The sequence below is a fragment of the Didymosphaeria variabile genome (assembly GCF_027946475.1).
Source record: "Didymosphaeria variabile strain IMI 356815 chromosome Unknown scaffold_4, whole genome shotgun sequence".
Taxonomy (NCBI): domain Eukaryota; kingdom Fungi; phylum Ascomycota; class Dothideomycetes; order Pleosporales; family Didymosphaeriaceae; genus Didymosphaeria; species Didymosphaeria variabile.
In genome coordinates, this window is record NW_026611623.1 from 3,168,693 (window position 1) to 3,185,684 (window position 16,992).

Here is a 16,992-nt window from a genome sequence, read left to right on the forward strand (position 1 = left end):
TGTTCAATATCCAATTGCCATCGCCCAAGAGTCCACATAAGCTTTTGCGTTCTATTCCTCAGCTTCGAGAAGAGCTTTGTAGTTGAGAGAAATCGCATGTGTTTCGCACAATTCGTTCAGCAAAATCTCCGTATTCGCTTTCAGGCTCTTCGGTCCGACCCATATATGCCTCTCCCCCCGAGGCCGAGATTCACCTTCTCTGTTACCTCGCGCAGCTTTCGAAGAAGAGTCTAGATTGGACTATGGAGCTTGCTATGGCGAGGTCTCGTGGCTTCCTAGTACCTTGCATTCGGTCACCCCGCGATGTACTATTTTAGTCCTCGGCGCTTCTTCCCCTATATTGCACCTTGCCGCGGGCTTTCTCACCGACTTTCAAAAACGTGATGCGCCTGACACAAGGGACCCCTCCCGAGATGGGACTGTCAAAGGTGCCTCAAGGATCGATAACAGTGCTGGTGATGGTCTAGAGTATGACACACAAGGCGAGGTACCTAGGTACCACTTCGCGCTATGAAGTAAAATCATATCTACGATTCGTTCTACAGCCCATAGTCTACTCATAATATTCTAAGCGGTATGCACCTAGTTGGTCTACTTTAAAAGCTTCAACAGCAACCCTGTATCGGGTGCGGATAGAGCTTACCAACTAGGGAAATTGAACTCCACTAAAACATCTTTTCCAGACCCGATACAGTCGTTCTCCAAGCCACGGCTGAAATAGTTCTTGTCTTCCCGTCTTCTCTATCCGCGAAGGGCCCCTATGTCTACCTCGAAAGAGCATAGCGAGTGGTGCTCTAAGCGCAAAAAAGCTCCTGTTCAGGGTCCAATTCCACACTATCGAACGAAGAACCTCGACAGCAGCCAGCCACCCCAACACCACGTGTGGATTGGGATCCAAAAGTCAACCTCATAGAGGAATGACTAGCTTCAGCAAGCTTCGTACGCCTTATCTCTAGCAAGCTGAGCGCCGCCAAGCGCGTCCAGACCGCAAATTATGGCATGCATCACGAACGCCAATATGGAGCTGCTGATAATGCGTGTTTCGCTTGACTTGTTTGAAGGTTCGGTCTGGACAGTATATAAGAGCGTGCGCAATTGATACACTACTCGTAAGTAATAAAGACTGTCATCCACTGTGTCTCTCTATCAAAGTCATGCAGTCTAAGTATCTCTTTGCCGCAGCACTGGCTATGGCCATATCAAATGCTCAAGACACAGCATGCAGAAACGGTCTGGTCGGGCTCTTGACGCCTCTCTCAGCTTGTAAGTGACCACATGATATCTGTTTATCTTGATATCGCGAACGGACTGTAAGTGGTTTCAACTGACAACTCAGACCCGCCCGCAAGTACCTTCTGCATTAGCAAATACCCAATAAAGACCACTACCCGAACCGCTGCGCCCACGACTGTGTTTAGCACCGAGACGTTACCAGCCGTTGTCTTCACCTCTACCAACACAGCGGAGCCAACCACGGATTACACAACGGAGACTGCGCAAGCTGTGACCGTGACTTCCACATTCACGGCAGATCCTACCGTTATCCCGATCACTGAAGTCGCGGATACGTCGACGTATTATGAGACTACTACGGCCGACGCAACAACAGACTACACTACAGAGACAGCAGCTCCTGTATGGATAACTAGAACAATGCAGGGGCCGTACAGATATATCTACACGACTACCACAGTTGCTACAACGACAAAGACCACAACCGTTGAACCATCCTTCACCGGAAATCTGAAGCGTGCTGCTGCAACGCCTACGAGAAAGGACCCGCTTGTCTCTCTCTTCTCCACTCTCGTCTCCGAGGCAAACAATGTCGTCTCCACCCTGTGCTCGTGCATTGTTCCTCATCCACAGGCTACCACTACCCCCTCAATCATGAGCACGAGCACGCTCACTCCCAGCACTACTACCACAGTCACAACTACACCAGGCGTTCTATCAACCCAGACTTTCACCCCGACTGAGACCGAAACGCCGACCACGACTCCTGGCGTGTCCAGCACCACGACTTTCACACCCAGTACAACAATCACATCGACTACGACCCCAGGTCTACTTATCACGCAGACCGTTACGCCGACATCCACCGTCACCACCACAACTACACCCCTCTACACAATAACGCAATCAACAACACAAACTATCACCTCAACGTCCACACTCGGGCCCCGCCCAACACCCGTGTCCTGCGCCAATCCGAACGGCAAAACCTTCCCCCAAGCCGATGCTGCCTGTGGCGGCACTCTCGGCTGCGTCAAGCGTGCAGGCGGTGGCGACGGGTGCGTCTGCCCGACCGGTCCATCTGGTGGTGGCTTCGCGTGCGGCGGGCCTGGCACTGTGGGAAATGTTCCTGGCGGGCCTTGCAATGTTGACAGTGACTGTAAGAGGGGCTGGGCTTGCTTTATCATCCAGGGGTGTAATAATGTAGGTAGAACATGTGCTAGGCTGGATTGTGCGACGCCGTATCAGAAGCGGGATGAGATGGGTCCGATGGCTATTAGGGGGGTTGGGTGGTATTAGTGGAGGTTAGCGTTGTAATCGTGCTCGAATGAAAAGTCATGAAGCTGCCTTTTATGAAGATTAAGCGGACTTTACGCACACTTGATTTGTAGTCGATACTAGCCCCCTCTTCTCTCCCAGCTTTCTCCTTCATCCTGAAGTCTCCATCCATTTGCGATAACACTCAGCCTGACACGATAGAAAGATATCAGTCAAATCCAATCGGCTCCGGTGGGTGAATTGCATGTTCCGTGAGGAATAAATTCACCTAATCGCTATACTTCAACTTCCATTTATGATGTAGATTAACACCGTAGTCTTCCCGAAAATGCGCCATCTGCCTTCTTTGTTCGACACCAGCGAGTACTCGAAACAGACGCTCATTGTAGCGTTCTCGCGATACTGTTGGGCATCGGGGCTTTGCTATTGCGATATCCCAGAGTATAGTACATTTCGTTCATTATCTACCTCTCCACCAAGACCTATATACTCGTCACGTCCATCTGCCATCTCCACTCCGATCAAGCACACCCATCCCCCCAACCGTAACATCACTTCCCTTCCTGTCATCTCGCACCGGCACCTCTAGTCCCATTCTTTCCTTCTCCAGATACTCTTGCTCCTCCTCCCTTCGCCTTCTATCCTCAGCCTCTCGTCGCGCCTCCTCAACGTACTTTCTCCGCTCCGCTCGTGCCTTCTCCTGCAACTCACCAAATGGGTCGAAACGCTCACTCGCCGGGTCTTTGAATGGGTTCTTGACCCAGCTGCCGCGATCCGTTAGCGTAGTGGAGCGTGGTCGTCCGCGCAGCTGATCGTAGGCTTTATTCCGAGGTGGGTCGGCGAAAGGATTTGGCGTAGGTTGAGAAGGGATAATCTTGGGTGCAGCACGCACGCGTGAACCATTCGATTTCGTCGATACGGTTTCTGGGCGTTCGTAATGAGCGCCAGCGAACAGTCCAGTACTGCTTGTAGAAGATTTGGTCATATGAGCGAGCGAAGGCGGAGGGCTATCGTAGATGACGTGGGCAGTTTCAGGTGCGTGTAGAGAGCCGTTGTTGTTCGGGTTGAAGGCATCTTCTGCGTGGCGCATGGAGTATTCGTTCCGGCGTCTACGGCGACGTTTGAAAAAGATCCCAATGCCGACGATAAGAGCGATGAAGCCCATGATAGACAGGGTTATGGCAGCTGCCTCGGCGCTTTTGCTCAAGATAGGCCTCTCATGGTCTTCGTTCCTGTGTTGTCCGATGCCGGATCTTTCGCCGTCAAGCTCGGACTGTGCAGGCACAAAGGCAGACCCCGTCGTTGAAGACCGGAGGCCACTCGACGGTGAAGACGAGGCCGTCTGACTTGGGGGTGAAGATGCAGGCTTCATAGCAAACGAAGACGAAGCTCCTGTGATCAATGGTAGGGCACTTGACTGTGAAGTGGCAGTTGAATTCGGCCCCTGTGATTGAGAAAGAATGGGCAGAGCGGGCGGAGCGGATGAGGTAGCCCTGCTGGACGAAGTGCTCTCTTCAGCGCTTGAAGATGGGACAAGGGTAGGGGCAGGGGCAATCGTAGATAAACTCTGCGGTGGCTCTAGCGCGGTTGACGACAGCGGGACCGGAGGTGTTGGTGGTGGTGGTGGTGGTGGTGGTGGTAATGGTGAGGAGGCAGTAGTCGATCGCGGCGCCGCCGTAGCAGTAGCCTGTGAGCTGACCCGGGGCGGAGGAGGTGCTGCAGTCTGCGAAGGCGGCGGTAGTGAAGTGCTGGGAAAGCTCGAGTTGGTGGGCGATGCCAACTCGGAAGACTTTGGAGAATCGGGCGATTTTGGGCTGCTCGAACCACTGGGGCTCGGGACACCTGAGCTATCTGGGCTCGGTATACCTGAGCTCTCTGGACTCTCTTCGCCGTCCTGTCGCCGAACGCGTGTTGGCCATGCCTGGATTGGCGAAGGCCTTCGACGTTGATAGAGACCCATTGAGGCAAGCTTGACGTGAGCCGATGGTGAATTGACAGATGCGAGCGAAACCCAGCAAGTACATTAAAAAGTGCAGAACTGCAACTACAAAAAAGACGTCTCCAGGACAGAAGATGAAAAGCCGATCAACGGAAAGACGAAAAGAAGGGATAATGGCGTGACTCCTCAGGCACAAGCAACGAGCAGAAGAGCGAGGGGAAGAAGCGCGAAGACAGCAAGAAACGGAATATGCCAAACCTTTACGTTGCGCACGCGATCCACGCCTAGTCCTCATGTCTCTTTCGTCGAACGTCGCCAAAAAGCGGGTCGCACGATAAACGCCGAGACGTTGGACGGGCGCATCGAGTGGAGATGTACATTCTCCACGTCAACGCTCAACGCGCTCACGACACGAAGCGTACCATCCAGGGCGCTGCCTTGATCGACGTCCAGATGCGTCGGCGTTTCGTTTCGCCCTACTGGAAGGCGAGTGGTTGGGCGCGGCGTCTGAGACGCTTCGTGTGCCGCGCGACGAGCAGCGCGTTTCAGCGACTGCAAGCCACCGCAGCCGCAAGAAGACCTTCAGGCGGCTACAGGGCAGCCGTGGCCACTTTGATGCGATGATATAAGGGTTGGTGGCACTGCTGGGCTGGGCTGGGCTGCGAGGAAGCATCCGTCCTCAGGCTGCGTCAGTGACGTATTCACACACGACGGCTCCAGTAAGCGTCCTGGGCGGCTGCAGTTGAAGCGACCGGTATTGACGATGCACAGGACTTCGAACGGATACAGAGTTGACCGCATTGTCATGTCGTGTTGTGGGTTGGTCGAGTGGGAGGAGCTGTGTGGGGGAAGCGATGACTGTTGGTCACTGCTACAATCGGTTAGCGTTGTTGCACAGGAAGTCGCGGTTCCGAGCCCGGGCAACACCTCTCCGTTCGCACACTCTTGGCCGTGACGCATGTTGACATTATCTCCTCAGTGTTGCAACCGTACGCATGTCGGAGCATAACCATGATCGAAGTCGCATCCCTGGTGACTCCGATGGCCAGAGGACACGTGAAACACTCATCCCCTAAGGTGCTTCAAGCAGCAACATGTATACCTATGTCAAGAAGGCGAATATAGATTCTAAGACGAAACACCATGGAACACCTTTGACAGTCATTTGTGATGAGTCTCCAGTACCCATACCGGTCTTTGCTTCACATCAGGTGCCTCAACCGCTAGTCAGGGAGATACCTATAGTATGCTTCTTTCACGGTTGCTGTGATGCTGTCGGGCCCTGATCAGGTAATCGCAAGTACGCGAAAAAGTTCAGAGGTTTGTGTCAGCCTGTCTTTTTGGCAAATGTCTCTTTCACCAACCAGTCCTTCAGTATGCCATTGAATCTTGCGCTATCTACAAAGTGGCTGAAAGTCCCTTCATCCAGCGTATGGCATTCGTCCCGAGTTCCGAGACCTATTTCTTCTTCCCACGCAACGGCAGCTGGCATAACATCTGTAGCCACCACGAGCCTTGGAGCCGTTCTCTTGTTCATGAACGCTTTCGTCGCCTCGGTGCGGCCAACCACGCTCTCAAACAGATCCACGATCGCTTGGCCACAACCCGCAAGCGCAGCACCATCTGTTCCAAGAACGCGTCTTATATGCCATGTCCTCAGCCAGCCGGGTGTCTGGGCGGTATACATGTGGGTTTCGAAAAATTCAGCAACCATCTCCGGCGCGGCACTTGGGTTCTTGCACATTGCGTCACTCATGGTCGCCAAAGCAGGCGGTGTACCGCAATAGATCGGGTGCGCAAGAACCAGCGCCTTTACCGTTCCGGGTTGCTCGACTGCGAGAATTGAGGCGATGATCATGCCCATCGAGTGCGCCATCACAATCACAGGGCCGGTCTGAAGGTGTTGAACTAAGGCAACAACATCACCCGCGAACGTCTTCATGGCATAGTCGAAAACTGACGCTGGGGCACTCGACCGTCCATGCCCACGAAGATCGAGTGCAATCACATGGAAGCCAAGAGACGCGAGTAAGGGTATTTGGTGGCTCCAGTCGTGCGCATCGCAGGCCCAGCCGTGGATAAGGGCTATGGGTGGCCCGTCAGGAACTCCGTGCGACGTATAGAATAGGCGTACCGCACCATGATCAAAGAAAGGCATTTTCAACACCGGGATGCTCGATTTGAAGGATGACGCGAGGAAGTTAGAGGCTGCTGTTGCTGCATGGAAAACCATGGCAGCACGTGTACCCCGCACCGGGATAGATTAACATACCCACTTTGCAGCCATCCCCACCATCCCGTTAGTCGTGAAGGTGGATCCTGTGCCGGGTATCTGCTCTGCGTTCGACCTTGATTGTGCAACTGGCCAACATCGAGATATGGTCCGTATCAAAGGTACCACAAGTATGGTACCTAAGCTATCGTCTAGACGCATGCATGTTGTATACTTTCACGCCCTGTTGCCCGGAATGCATCCGCATGGACCGACGGAGTTTCCTGGATGAAGCGAGATGCGCTCCTTCGCAATATCGACGCCTTGGGCGCACTATCACGGGATGTGTGTTGACAGGGTGATGCTCTTCTTTAAGAAGACGGCAGGGCAACCTCGCGGCAACTCGCCACCAAAGTTCCCCGATATTCCGTGGCATCGAAATGAGAACTCGAGCAATTGTCCAAGCATTCTTCGTCGGAGCGACGACCGCTCTCCCGAACTTCCTCTCTGCTCGACAAGTCTCACCGCCCTCTCCAGAGTGCCCGGAGACTTGGTTTTTCAACATAGACTCTTTCTCAGGTCCAGGCTGTCCCGACAGCACACCAGGCTTCAATGCGACACACGGGCGCACCGAGCAGGGCTGGGGCTCGCATTTTGTCCCCGGATGCCACACGCCCTGGGCATGGTTCACGTTACCATACACCGAGGCTAGTGTCGGTGCGGGCGTGCGCGAGTCGAAGACTTATTGCGAAATGCGGCTCAAGTGGAGAGAGATGAAGGACGATGCATATCCCGTTGACGTGCCGCTGGATCAGGCGGCATGGAAATTGAAGATGCATAGAAATGGCACGACGATGGAGGCGGGTTATGCAATCGATGAGGGCGTGAGAGCGAGCTGGAGATTTACGTATTGGATGGATGAAATCGACGATTCTTCAAAGGTGCGACACCGATATTTGTTTTGAGGCTTGATACGAGCCTGCGATTCTATCGTCCTTTCGAGGAATTGAGCTGATGGAGCCGTAGCTGGTCGATGAAATTGTTGTACGCGGCCCCTTGCGCAACAATACACTCCCTGTGAAGCAGCTTGAATGGAGCCAGGGCGAGAAGAAGACGTTGGAATGGTCAGCTCCTCAGTGCGGGATCGCATACGTCAAGCTACGAGTCGATCTCGAGCTTGAAGTGGAAAGCGCAGGAGCGAACGGCACAGTATTCCCGACGCGGAGTGGGAGCAGCATCGACCACGACTATGGGTGGTCAGGACCGCTGCTAGGAGTTAGTCATGACTTTGAGCCTTGCAAAAAGTCTTAGCACCCTGCTCCATTGTCTATATTACATTTACAAATATCCGTGGTTAGTCTTGACACAGGGTCTTCGGGCCGTGATCCTTCTGAACCCACCTGTACAGAAGTAGATGTTTCTAAGCAAGGAGCTACAGGCTGCACTTCTGGTAGTGCTAGGCGATCGGCGGGGGTCATGTACTCTTCGCCGGTGACTTGCCAATGGTATTTCAGGTTGGCAGACTGCACGAGGCGCTGTGCGTCTGCCTATCGGGCCGATACATGCGTAGCGCGAGTACCTGGGGTCGATCAGGTACCCGACCCAGATGATGGTCTAGACTCTCGTCTCGAGTCTCCACAAGCTCTAGATGGGCAAAACTTGAATGCGTCTCAACAACTTTCTTATATTGATCGCAGAAATACCAGGCCAAAACGAGTTTGCCATGAGCGTTCCTGCGATGTGCGATATTCAAGAGACTAACCAACCTCTGGAATATTCTCAGATTGGACTCACCTATCAAGCGCAATAGAGTCTTCAGTTAAGCCCTTCTTTCGCTTCGACGGAAAGCTACTGCACGAAGTCTGGATCCACCCCCCACTCGTGTGCTTGTCAAGTCTGACATGAAAATACGAGGATGGAGGCCTTACCTTCTAGCCATCAATTTTATTCGCGGTCCCATCGCTGCACTTGTTCGTCGACGTGAAATTCCCATGCAGAAGCTGCTCCGTATGAGCATCAAGGGCCGCCACGTCCCATAAGGCACGCTTAGCCAAAGCTTAAACAATCAAGCAGAACATTGATAGGCCAGCCACGACAAGTCTAAAACGGATACCGGCTCCTCCGCAAGCTGATCTTGTAGATCACGACAATCATGATTTGAATCTGGGTGGACTAGCAACGCCATCTGGTGCGGAGTCTCAAGGTACGTGCTAGACCAATCCATCGGTAGCTAGTCATATGGCCTTTGAGGCTTGCAGTTCCCATGAGTAGGAGTTGCTGGCGCAATAAAGGGATCCACGTACATATGTCTGTATCCGTGTCCCTGAGGCAGATGTGGTTTCGTTGATTTCGCGTGGGGATTTTGTTGTTAGTCTTTTTCGTCGTTCTCAATCATGAGATGGATCAATCCCTTCGCCAGATGTACTCTATTTGTCCCATTGTTGGCGAGTGTGGTGCAAGCCGATCTTACGCCACGGCAGACCGTGGGCATACCTGATTGCATGGTAAGGCTCGCTGGGATTTGGTTCTACTTCTAGCTAAACATTTCGACAGAAACAATGCCAGGGCCTTGGGTCTCGGACAGATACCTGCTTCGGACAACTTGGTCAGGGCAAGGTTACGTGCGAATGTCGCACCACGCTCCTCGATTCAGCAATACAGGCTTGTCTCCAGAAGTCATGCAAGCCAAAGGACATCTTCGCAACGCTCAAGGCCGTGTCGACTTCATGTAATGAGCCGATCCGCGACAAGTCTAAATCCTACCGTACGATCCTCACCGTCTTCTTCACCTTTGCCACTTTGTCGGTGGCGGCGCGGTATACTACGCATTTTACTGTGGGGAGAACCAATATACTTGACAATGTCAATATGGGCGTGGCATTTGTAAGTCACGCATTGAAGATTCGTGAGGCATCGCTCATCCATCTTCAGCTTCTGAACATCGTGCTTTTCGCATGCTGCATACGAATGTCGTACCTTGGAATCGGCCGAGATATGTGGACAATCAAGGATGAAACGATTACATCGACGCTCCTCGTAGGTTGCTTTCGTGCTGTACTAATATACGCACATGCTGACTCCTTGTGCAGTACTTCTGGATCAGTGAATACATTTACTTCGCCACTATCGGTCTAGTGAAGACCTCATTCCTCATTTTCTTCCTTCAGATCTTTCCTCTGAAGAGCTTCAGGACAGTCGTGTGGTCTTGTATCACGCTCAATCTGATGGCAACCTTTGCGTGCACTATCGCGGCAGTGTTCGTTTGCTCTCCGATCAGTTTTGCATGGACCCAATGGGATGGTGAGCACCAAGGACATTGTGTCAGCAACAATAACCTGGCTTTCGCACATGCGGGTATCGGAATCGTCATGGACTTCGTGACATTGGCGCTGCCAATCACGCAGATCTGGAATCTACACATGTCAACAAAGAAGAAGATCGGGGTCTTGTTGATGTTTAGTGTGGGAGCTTTCGTAACCGTAGTGTCCATCTTGCGCTTGAGGAGTCTCGTACACTTTGCCAAAACCCAGAATATGACATGTAAGATCTCTCCCCTCCCTTCCACCGAAACAAGGACTAAGGAAAACCTACAGGGGATTATCTCGAAGCCAGTCTCTGGTCTCTCATCGAGACTGAGGTGGGGATCATCTGTGTTTGCTTGCCCTCGATTAGATTAGGCCTCGCCCGCCTCTTCCCCAAGATCCTCGGCAGCTCGGTCAACTCCAACTCGAAGCAGACTGGTCCCAATAACAGTCACGGAAACACTCTCGGCACGAACTGGACCGTCAATGGGATTGGTGTTACGACAAGCGTGCGGGTGTCGCACGCGATGCGCCCACAAACAAACGACCATGCAAGCTTTGTGCAGCTGGTGGAAATTGATGCGGACCAAAAGAGTGCGAAGAGCAATCGGAGTGAGGAGACGAAATAGACAAAGGGCGTGTAGGGCTGATCAATGGATGACGATAATCTCATCGATAATGTATAATGTCTATGTGCGATTCCTAGGGAGGCTGCGACGTGATGCAGACTCGAAAGATGTGCAGAGCCACATGATCATAAGGGCTTCCCAATATTAACTTTCTTGTCCTTGCGCATAGAGTGCCTCTGAAGACTTCTATCCTTTAAGGGTTTGCGCACAAATGCCCTCGAGCTTTCTGAGAGAGCTTATCTAGATGAAACTACATCGTCGACCTGTATCACGTCCCTTCTGTGTCTATAATGCCGAGTTGGGCTACCACAGGTTTGATTTCTAGTCTTCTGTGAACAATTTGATTGTATATACACAGCGCACCCTTACGAAACATATGATGCTGATCTGCGCAGGTATGTGCTCAGCCTTGACGCCAAGTCAGGTTCGCTTTTTGTCGGATGATCGGACCCGAGGCCTTAATCATCGTCTGCGTCCGGATCTCCTGCGTCCAACGCAGCGTCATATTGAAGCGGCACCTCAATTTCCGTCCCTTCCTCGTCAACTATCAGTGCACAGTTCTTCCCAATCAGGTTCCACTCTTTCTCATCGTACGTAGTAGGCTCGCTCGCGATGATAGTATGCTTGCCAATCCTTTTCTCCTCTCCCCAGATAGCCTGCTCATTGACCAGCTCCTTCGAGTCCGGATGGCCGGGGTACTTCGTATTAAGTGTACGACCAGCAAATTCCGACCAGTAGAGTGAAGGCGGTTGCTGAGAGGTATGGTTGCGGAAGCGGATGGCCACCATTTTGTGACCGTCGGTGGTGCAAAAATTGAGCGAGTTGGGGGTCCGCACGTTGTCGCACTTGAGCTTCTGGAGCTCTATGATTTGGATGACGGTTTTCTGCATTGCGGCAAGCATTGCAGATAGAGAGTATGTCTGCTGCCAGGTTCCCTTGGAGCCGTTGTTCGTGAGATTTGTCATGTACAAGGCGGCAGAGTGCTCGCTATCGGTGGTTCCGAAAACGTTACAGTATGCATCAAAAGACATCAAGTCTGTCATTTCCCGACGAATGGAGGAAAAGTTCGAGATGACGCCATTGTGCATGAAAACATGGCGGCCAAAGACGAAGGGGTGAGAGTTCACTTGTGTCACGGTGCTGCCGCTGCTTGCTCGGATGTGCGCAAATACGCAATATGTCTCGGTGTTTTCACAAAGTGATCGAAAGTTGAAATCATTTATGGGAGGAGACTGTGACTTGTAAAGGGCCGGGCGAGAACTCTCGACATCCTTCATATATGATGCAGCAGAGTTGGTGTACCACGCAATACCTAAACCCTTGGAACATAGAAGCACCAGTTAGCAGATGTCGGGCATGTGCTTCTGGCGAGGCACGCATACGTACGTCCATATTGAGGAGTGAGTTACGCATTCGAAGTAGAGCATTCGAGCTGTGGTCGAGTTCTTTCTCTTTATGATGCGGAAGTAGACCAGGCAGATAGTGTTCTACCTACTAAGCAATTATCCAGGCAGGATGAACCAATGAACGTACCTGAGCACTGTTTGCTGGAATCAATGAGCATTTGGTCCATGATTGAACAGATACACGTACCTTATGCTGTTCGCCGGAGTGATGAGAACATCAGAGAGCAGGCATGGTTCTATGGGGCTAACGTATGCGAACCAACGACACATATTGATGGCGCCAAAATTCAAATAGCACGTGGAGGTGTGGAACTTTGAGTGTTCACCAATGAGGGGCAAAGAGCGGCCGGATGGTTCCACGCAGAGTCCGTATTAGAAAAGAGGATCCCAATGGAATCGGAGGGCTATATCGGACGAAGCGCTGTGGTGAGTCGTCTAGTAGGGAGAAGAGGAGGGAACTCGCCGACGATGCAGGATAAGAATGCAATGGTAAGATAGGGCGTAGCAGCAGAAGTGAACGTTGAGGTTAGAAAAGGCATGTGAACAACATGCATAGACCGAGAGCAGAAGAAGTGGATGCAATTGCAATGGTGTTGTGACAGTAGGTGGGGTCGCGCGGGGCGCTTTCCTTGTGCTTATCGATAGTTGCGCACACGCAGGTGAAGATGGTAGCCGCGGGCGAAGAATAACTGTGCTATGTAGTCCGTTTGGTAGGGCCAACCAATGCTGCAGTACGACAATATGGAGCCAGGGTGCCATGAAGGAGCTGCGGACTATTCGGAATATTCGGAGTCGCGTTGATGTTTGCGACACGTACCATCATGGCCACGTGATGTCTCTACGGTCTCCTGCTTGCGCGTTTATGGTAGGTAGGTACGAGACGTCTCGCCTGCTTCATCCGACCTCCTGCATTTCTCCTTCGCACCGCTCTCGTTGTCTTCCTTTCCCCCCTCGTGGAAATGTACTCATGCCATAGACGGGATTTCGCACACACTTTCAGCGACAGATTCCCCGGACAGCTAACAAAGGGACGCCCAGCGGGGTCCTAGTGGCCTGGAAGTTTTCGTGCAAGAGCTGAGAGGGGCAACGGACAGGCGCGCACGCTTTCCTGTCGCTTTCGCCGCCAGGCCTCGGTGGACACGTCCAAGCCGTATGGTATACCTCGATCTGAAGCGCCATGCAAAGCACGCGAGCACCCGCGATGGACTGCAGAAAAGGGAAAAGAAAAGTCGCGCTGAGGCTACTTGCTCGTCGTCTAGGCTTCCCGCGTTCGAAGCATCCACGGGCGAAGATTGGACAAATGGACAAAGAAGCCTAACCACACCGGACCCGCTGAGGTGGCCCAACAATGCTGCCGTCGCGTTAGCCGTATCTGTGAAAGGCGGATTAACGCAGGGCTCGATGCCCATGGAGGCGAAGGCTGCAAACGGCGCTCGCTGACCCGGCCAGCTCTGGAGGAAGACGTCGGCTCGCGAGGTCGTCACAGGAGCGTGTCCTGGTCCGTTTGTCGAGCACCCAACGCGCCTGCTGCGACAAACGCGCCGGGTTGGCTTTGCCCCAAGTGGACACCTGATTACGCGCGGCGGAGTGTAATGGCGGGCGGCGTGCAGCAGGTCGCTGTCGCTCTGGCTTGGTGCGGCCGGGCACCCGGGTAGCGGGCTCTTGGCCACATGACGACGCTCGGCGTGCCCAAAAGAGGGCATGCACCCCCCGCCTGATTGGGGGCAACGAGCGGGCGCAGCGGGGTTGGTTCGTGTGGTTCGAGGGGCAACTTGCGTGAAATCTCAGCAGCGGCACATCCTGGACGTGCTCTGGGCCGCCTGCCCAGCCGCTTGGCCCGCTCTGGCCTTAGCTCCGAAGCGAGGCTCCACGCCCGCTCCTACTCTCGATGCCTCCTCGGTGCGCGTATAAAGGCGCCCTGCGTCCCTCTCTCTCACCGAATTGGCAAGGCTTCACCGGGGCTTCCTTCTCCCGGCCATCTCTTCCACGTCCGCTGCCCTCGACAGTTGGACTCGTTGTACACATATCGACTTGCCCACGTGAAGCACCTCACTCGACTCCAAAGCAACAACCCCCAAGAGCGACTGCTACATCCTAACGCGCCAACTCCCCTTGCAACAATGGACATCGACGAGTCCAGGAAGTACGACGGCTACGTCAACGAAGCCTCCCAAGAAAAAGACCAGGGTGAGAAGGCCTACGATGTGCAACATGGTGAGACCCGCGACAACTCCGACGAGCTGCAACGTCACCTTGGCAATCGCCAAATCCAATTGATTGCCATTGGAGGCTCCATCGGCACTGCCCTCTTCGTCAGTATCGGTGGTGCCCTCAACAAAGCGGGCCCCGGCTCGCTTTTCATGGCATACACGTTCTACTCGCTCGTCATGGCCATGGTCAACAACTGTATCGCCGAGATGTCCATATACATGCCTGTGAGCGGTGGTTTTGTTCGACTCGCGGGGCATTGGGTTGATGAAGCCTTGGGCTTCACAGCTGGTTGGAACTTCTTCCTCTACGAAGCACTGCTTATCCCCTTCGAGATTACAGCCCTGCACACTGTGCTCGGTTTCTGGAGGGACAACATTCCCATCTGGGGTGTGGCTATCGCTGTGATCGTTCTATATGGGTAAGATAGCATTATTGCACGCTCCTGTCGCCATCCTGGGCTTCCAATGTAAAAGCGCAAACGTAACGGGGAGGGCTAATTCTTGTACAGAGCTTGCAATGTTCTCGCTGTCCAGGCCTATGGTGAAGCGGAATTCTGGTTGTCCGGCGGCAAAGTCATCTTGATCGTCATGCTTTACTGCTTCACCTTCATCACAATGGTTGGAGGTAACCCTAAAAACGATGCCTACGGTTTCCGCTATTGGCGCGACCCGGGAGCAATGCACGAATATCTCGCGCCTGGTGCCAAGGGACGATTCGAGGGCTTCTTGGCTGCTCTGTGGGCCGCTTCCTTCTGCATCGTCGGTCCTGAGTACATCTCAATGGTTGCCGGAGAAGCCAAACGGCCGCGAACCTACATCAAGAATGCTTACAAGACTGTCTACTGGCGATACGGCATCTTCTTCATTCTCGGAGCCCTCTGCACCGGAATCGTCGTTCCTTACAACGACAAGCAGCTGGACGAAGTCAACAATGGCTCTGGAGCTGGCGCCGGTACTGCTGCAGCTTCGCCCTATGTCATCGCCATGAGGAACCTTGGTATTTCAGCTCTTCCAGATCTCACAAACGCCCTCCTCGTCACCAGTATCTTCTCCGCGGGTAACACCTACACATATGCCGCGAGCCGAAGCTTGTACTCTCTAGCTGTGCAAGGTCATGCCCCGAAGGTCCTTCGCAAGTGTACCAAGAATGGTGTACCAATTTGGTGTTTCGCGGTTACCATGTGTTTCCCGTTCCTGTCCTTCCTAGCAGTCTCCAGCGCTAGTAATGAGGTCCTGACTTGGCTTGTTGGTCTGCTCACGGCAAGCGGTCTCATCGACTTCATCATAATGTTGATCACCTATATTGCATTCTACAGAGCCACAGTCGCGCAGGGTATCGATCGCAAGACTCTCCCTTACTGCGGCTGGTTCCAACCTTACCAGACATACTTCGCCTTGGCCTTCGAGATAGTTGTCGTCTTCGTTAGTGGCTACCGCGTCTTCCTGCCGGGCAACTTCACCTACGACACCTTCTTCACGACTTATGCCATGGTCGGAGTTGCCCCCTGCCTTTACGTGTTCTGGAAGTTCTTCAGAAAGACGAAGATTATTCCTTCCAAGCAGGTCGACTTAGTCTGGGATGCACCCCTGATCGATGCCTACGAGGCCTCGTTCATCTCTCCGCCTACAGGCTTCTGGACTGAGATGATACAGCTCATCGGCCTCCGCCGTGGCATCAAGGACGATGTTCGCAATGTTTAAATACTAGGTACTGGTCTGGCGGTTGAGATTTGTTACGATTGGTTACTTGTAACGATAAGAGAGGTGAATCACGGCCAACAGACCCGGCATTCACTGGGGACTTTTTGGAACATGACAATATACCCAATTACTTACGTCGACTGAATTGCGGCGCAGCAGCTCAGTGGACTTCATGAGGGAAAAATTATGACATGTCTGACCACATTACAGCGATTGCCATTGCGACCACCACATACATCCAAGCAACAAGTTCTCCAACGCGACAAATTGAATCCCCTGCGACAAAACGGCCAAGTTCTTCCCAAGCAACAAGTTCTCCAACGCGACGAATTGAATCCCCTGCGACAAAACGGCCAAGTTCTTCCCAAGCAACAAGTTCTCCAACGCGACGAATTGAATCCCCTGCGACAAAACGGCCAAATTCTTCCCAAGCAACAAACACATGCGCTGTGGCAATACGATACTTTTCCTCCAACGCGACAGATGCATTCTCAAGCCGCAAACAACATCTCTCGATGCTGTTTCTCAACCTGTCGGTCTCTCCGTTATGTCGCAGCATGAGCTTTGAGCTTCGGAAATCGGCAAGACGAGGAGCCAAGGACGGGACGAGGTTCCTGCACCCACAGACTTTCACGCCACGATGCAACCCTGTCGTTGCTTTTCCCTCTTGCCAAGCAGCCACCTCCACATGTCGCGTGCCCTTCACCGGCACTCTCTAATGAGTCCTCTCTCGATTGAAACCTTGGGCCTGTCCGAACATTTCCTACGCTCACTGGAGATCAAATTGTTCGCCTCTTGCGTACATACCCGCAACGCGTGTGTTTCAGTTCCCGGTTAAACTACCCAGAATCGAGAACGACAAGCAAAACTCTGGGCTGACGTAGCGTACATTTGGCTCGCGCGCGTCGTACCCGTGCGCTTACGGAACGCCATCATGGACTAGCAGACGCCCCTAAGCTTGGATGTCGCTCATCGCGTGAGGACCAGAGCGAACCTTCACGCACCAGATTTTACCGGATAAGGTGGAATTGATTTTGCTGACGGGGACGCCTGCTTTGGCAACATATAGTAGGGAGGACAAG

At 53.0% G+C, this 16,992-nt stretch overlaps 4 protein-coding genes across 4 annotated transcripts; 2 read left to right on the forward strand and 2 right to left on the reverse strand.

Annotated features, from left to right (window-relative positions):
* Positions 1-3,004: 3,004 nt before the first annotated feature.
* On the reverse strand, positions 3,005-3,883 carry N0V89_005949 (uncharacterized protein; the record flags this gene model as incomplete). The annotated part of the gene is made up of 1 exon (XM_056214722.1): positions 3,005-3,883. The coding sequence occupies one exon, from the start codon at positions 3,881-3,883 to the stop codon at positions 3,005-3,007; it is 879 nt and encodes a 292-aa protein (XP_056071989.1).
* Positions 3,884-7,102: 3,219 nt separating this feature from the next.
* Positions 7,103-7,627, forward strand: N0V89_005950 (uncharacterized protein; the record flags this gene model as incomplete). The annotated part of the gene is made up of 1 exon (XM_056214723.1): positions 7,103-7,627. The coding sequence occupies one exon, from the start codon at positions 7,103-7,105 to the stop codon at positions 7,625-7,627; it is 525 nt and encodes a 174-aa protein (XP_056071990.1).
* A 3,424-nt stretch (positions 7,628-11,051) lies between these two features.
* On the reverse strand, positions 11,052-12,269 carry N0V89_005951 (uncharacterized protein; the record flags this gene model as incomplete). The annotated part of the gene is made up of 4 exons (XM_056214724.1): positions 11,052-11,912; positions 11,980-12,084; positions 12,127-12,133; positions 12,187-12,269. The coding sequence occupies 4 exons, from the start codon at positions 12,267-12,269 to the stop codon at positions 11,052-11,054; spliced, it is 1,056 nt and encodes a 351-aa protein (XP_056071991.1).
* A 1,850-nt stretch (positions 12,270-14,119) lies between these two features.
* On the forward strand, positions 14,120-15,910 carry N0V89_005952 (uncharacterized protein; the record flags this gene model as incomplete). The annotated part of the gene is made up of 2 exons (XM_056214725.1): positions 14,120-14,628; positions 14,719-15,910. The coding sequence occupies 2 exons, from the start codon at positions 14,120-14,122 to the stop codon at positions 15,908-15,910; spliced, it is 1,701 nt and encodes a 566-aa protein (XP_056071992.1).
* Positions 15,911-16,992: the final 1,082 nt, after the last annotated feature.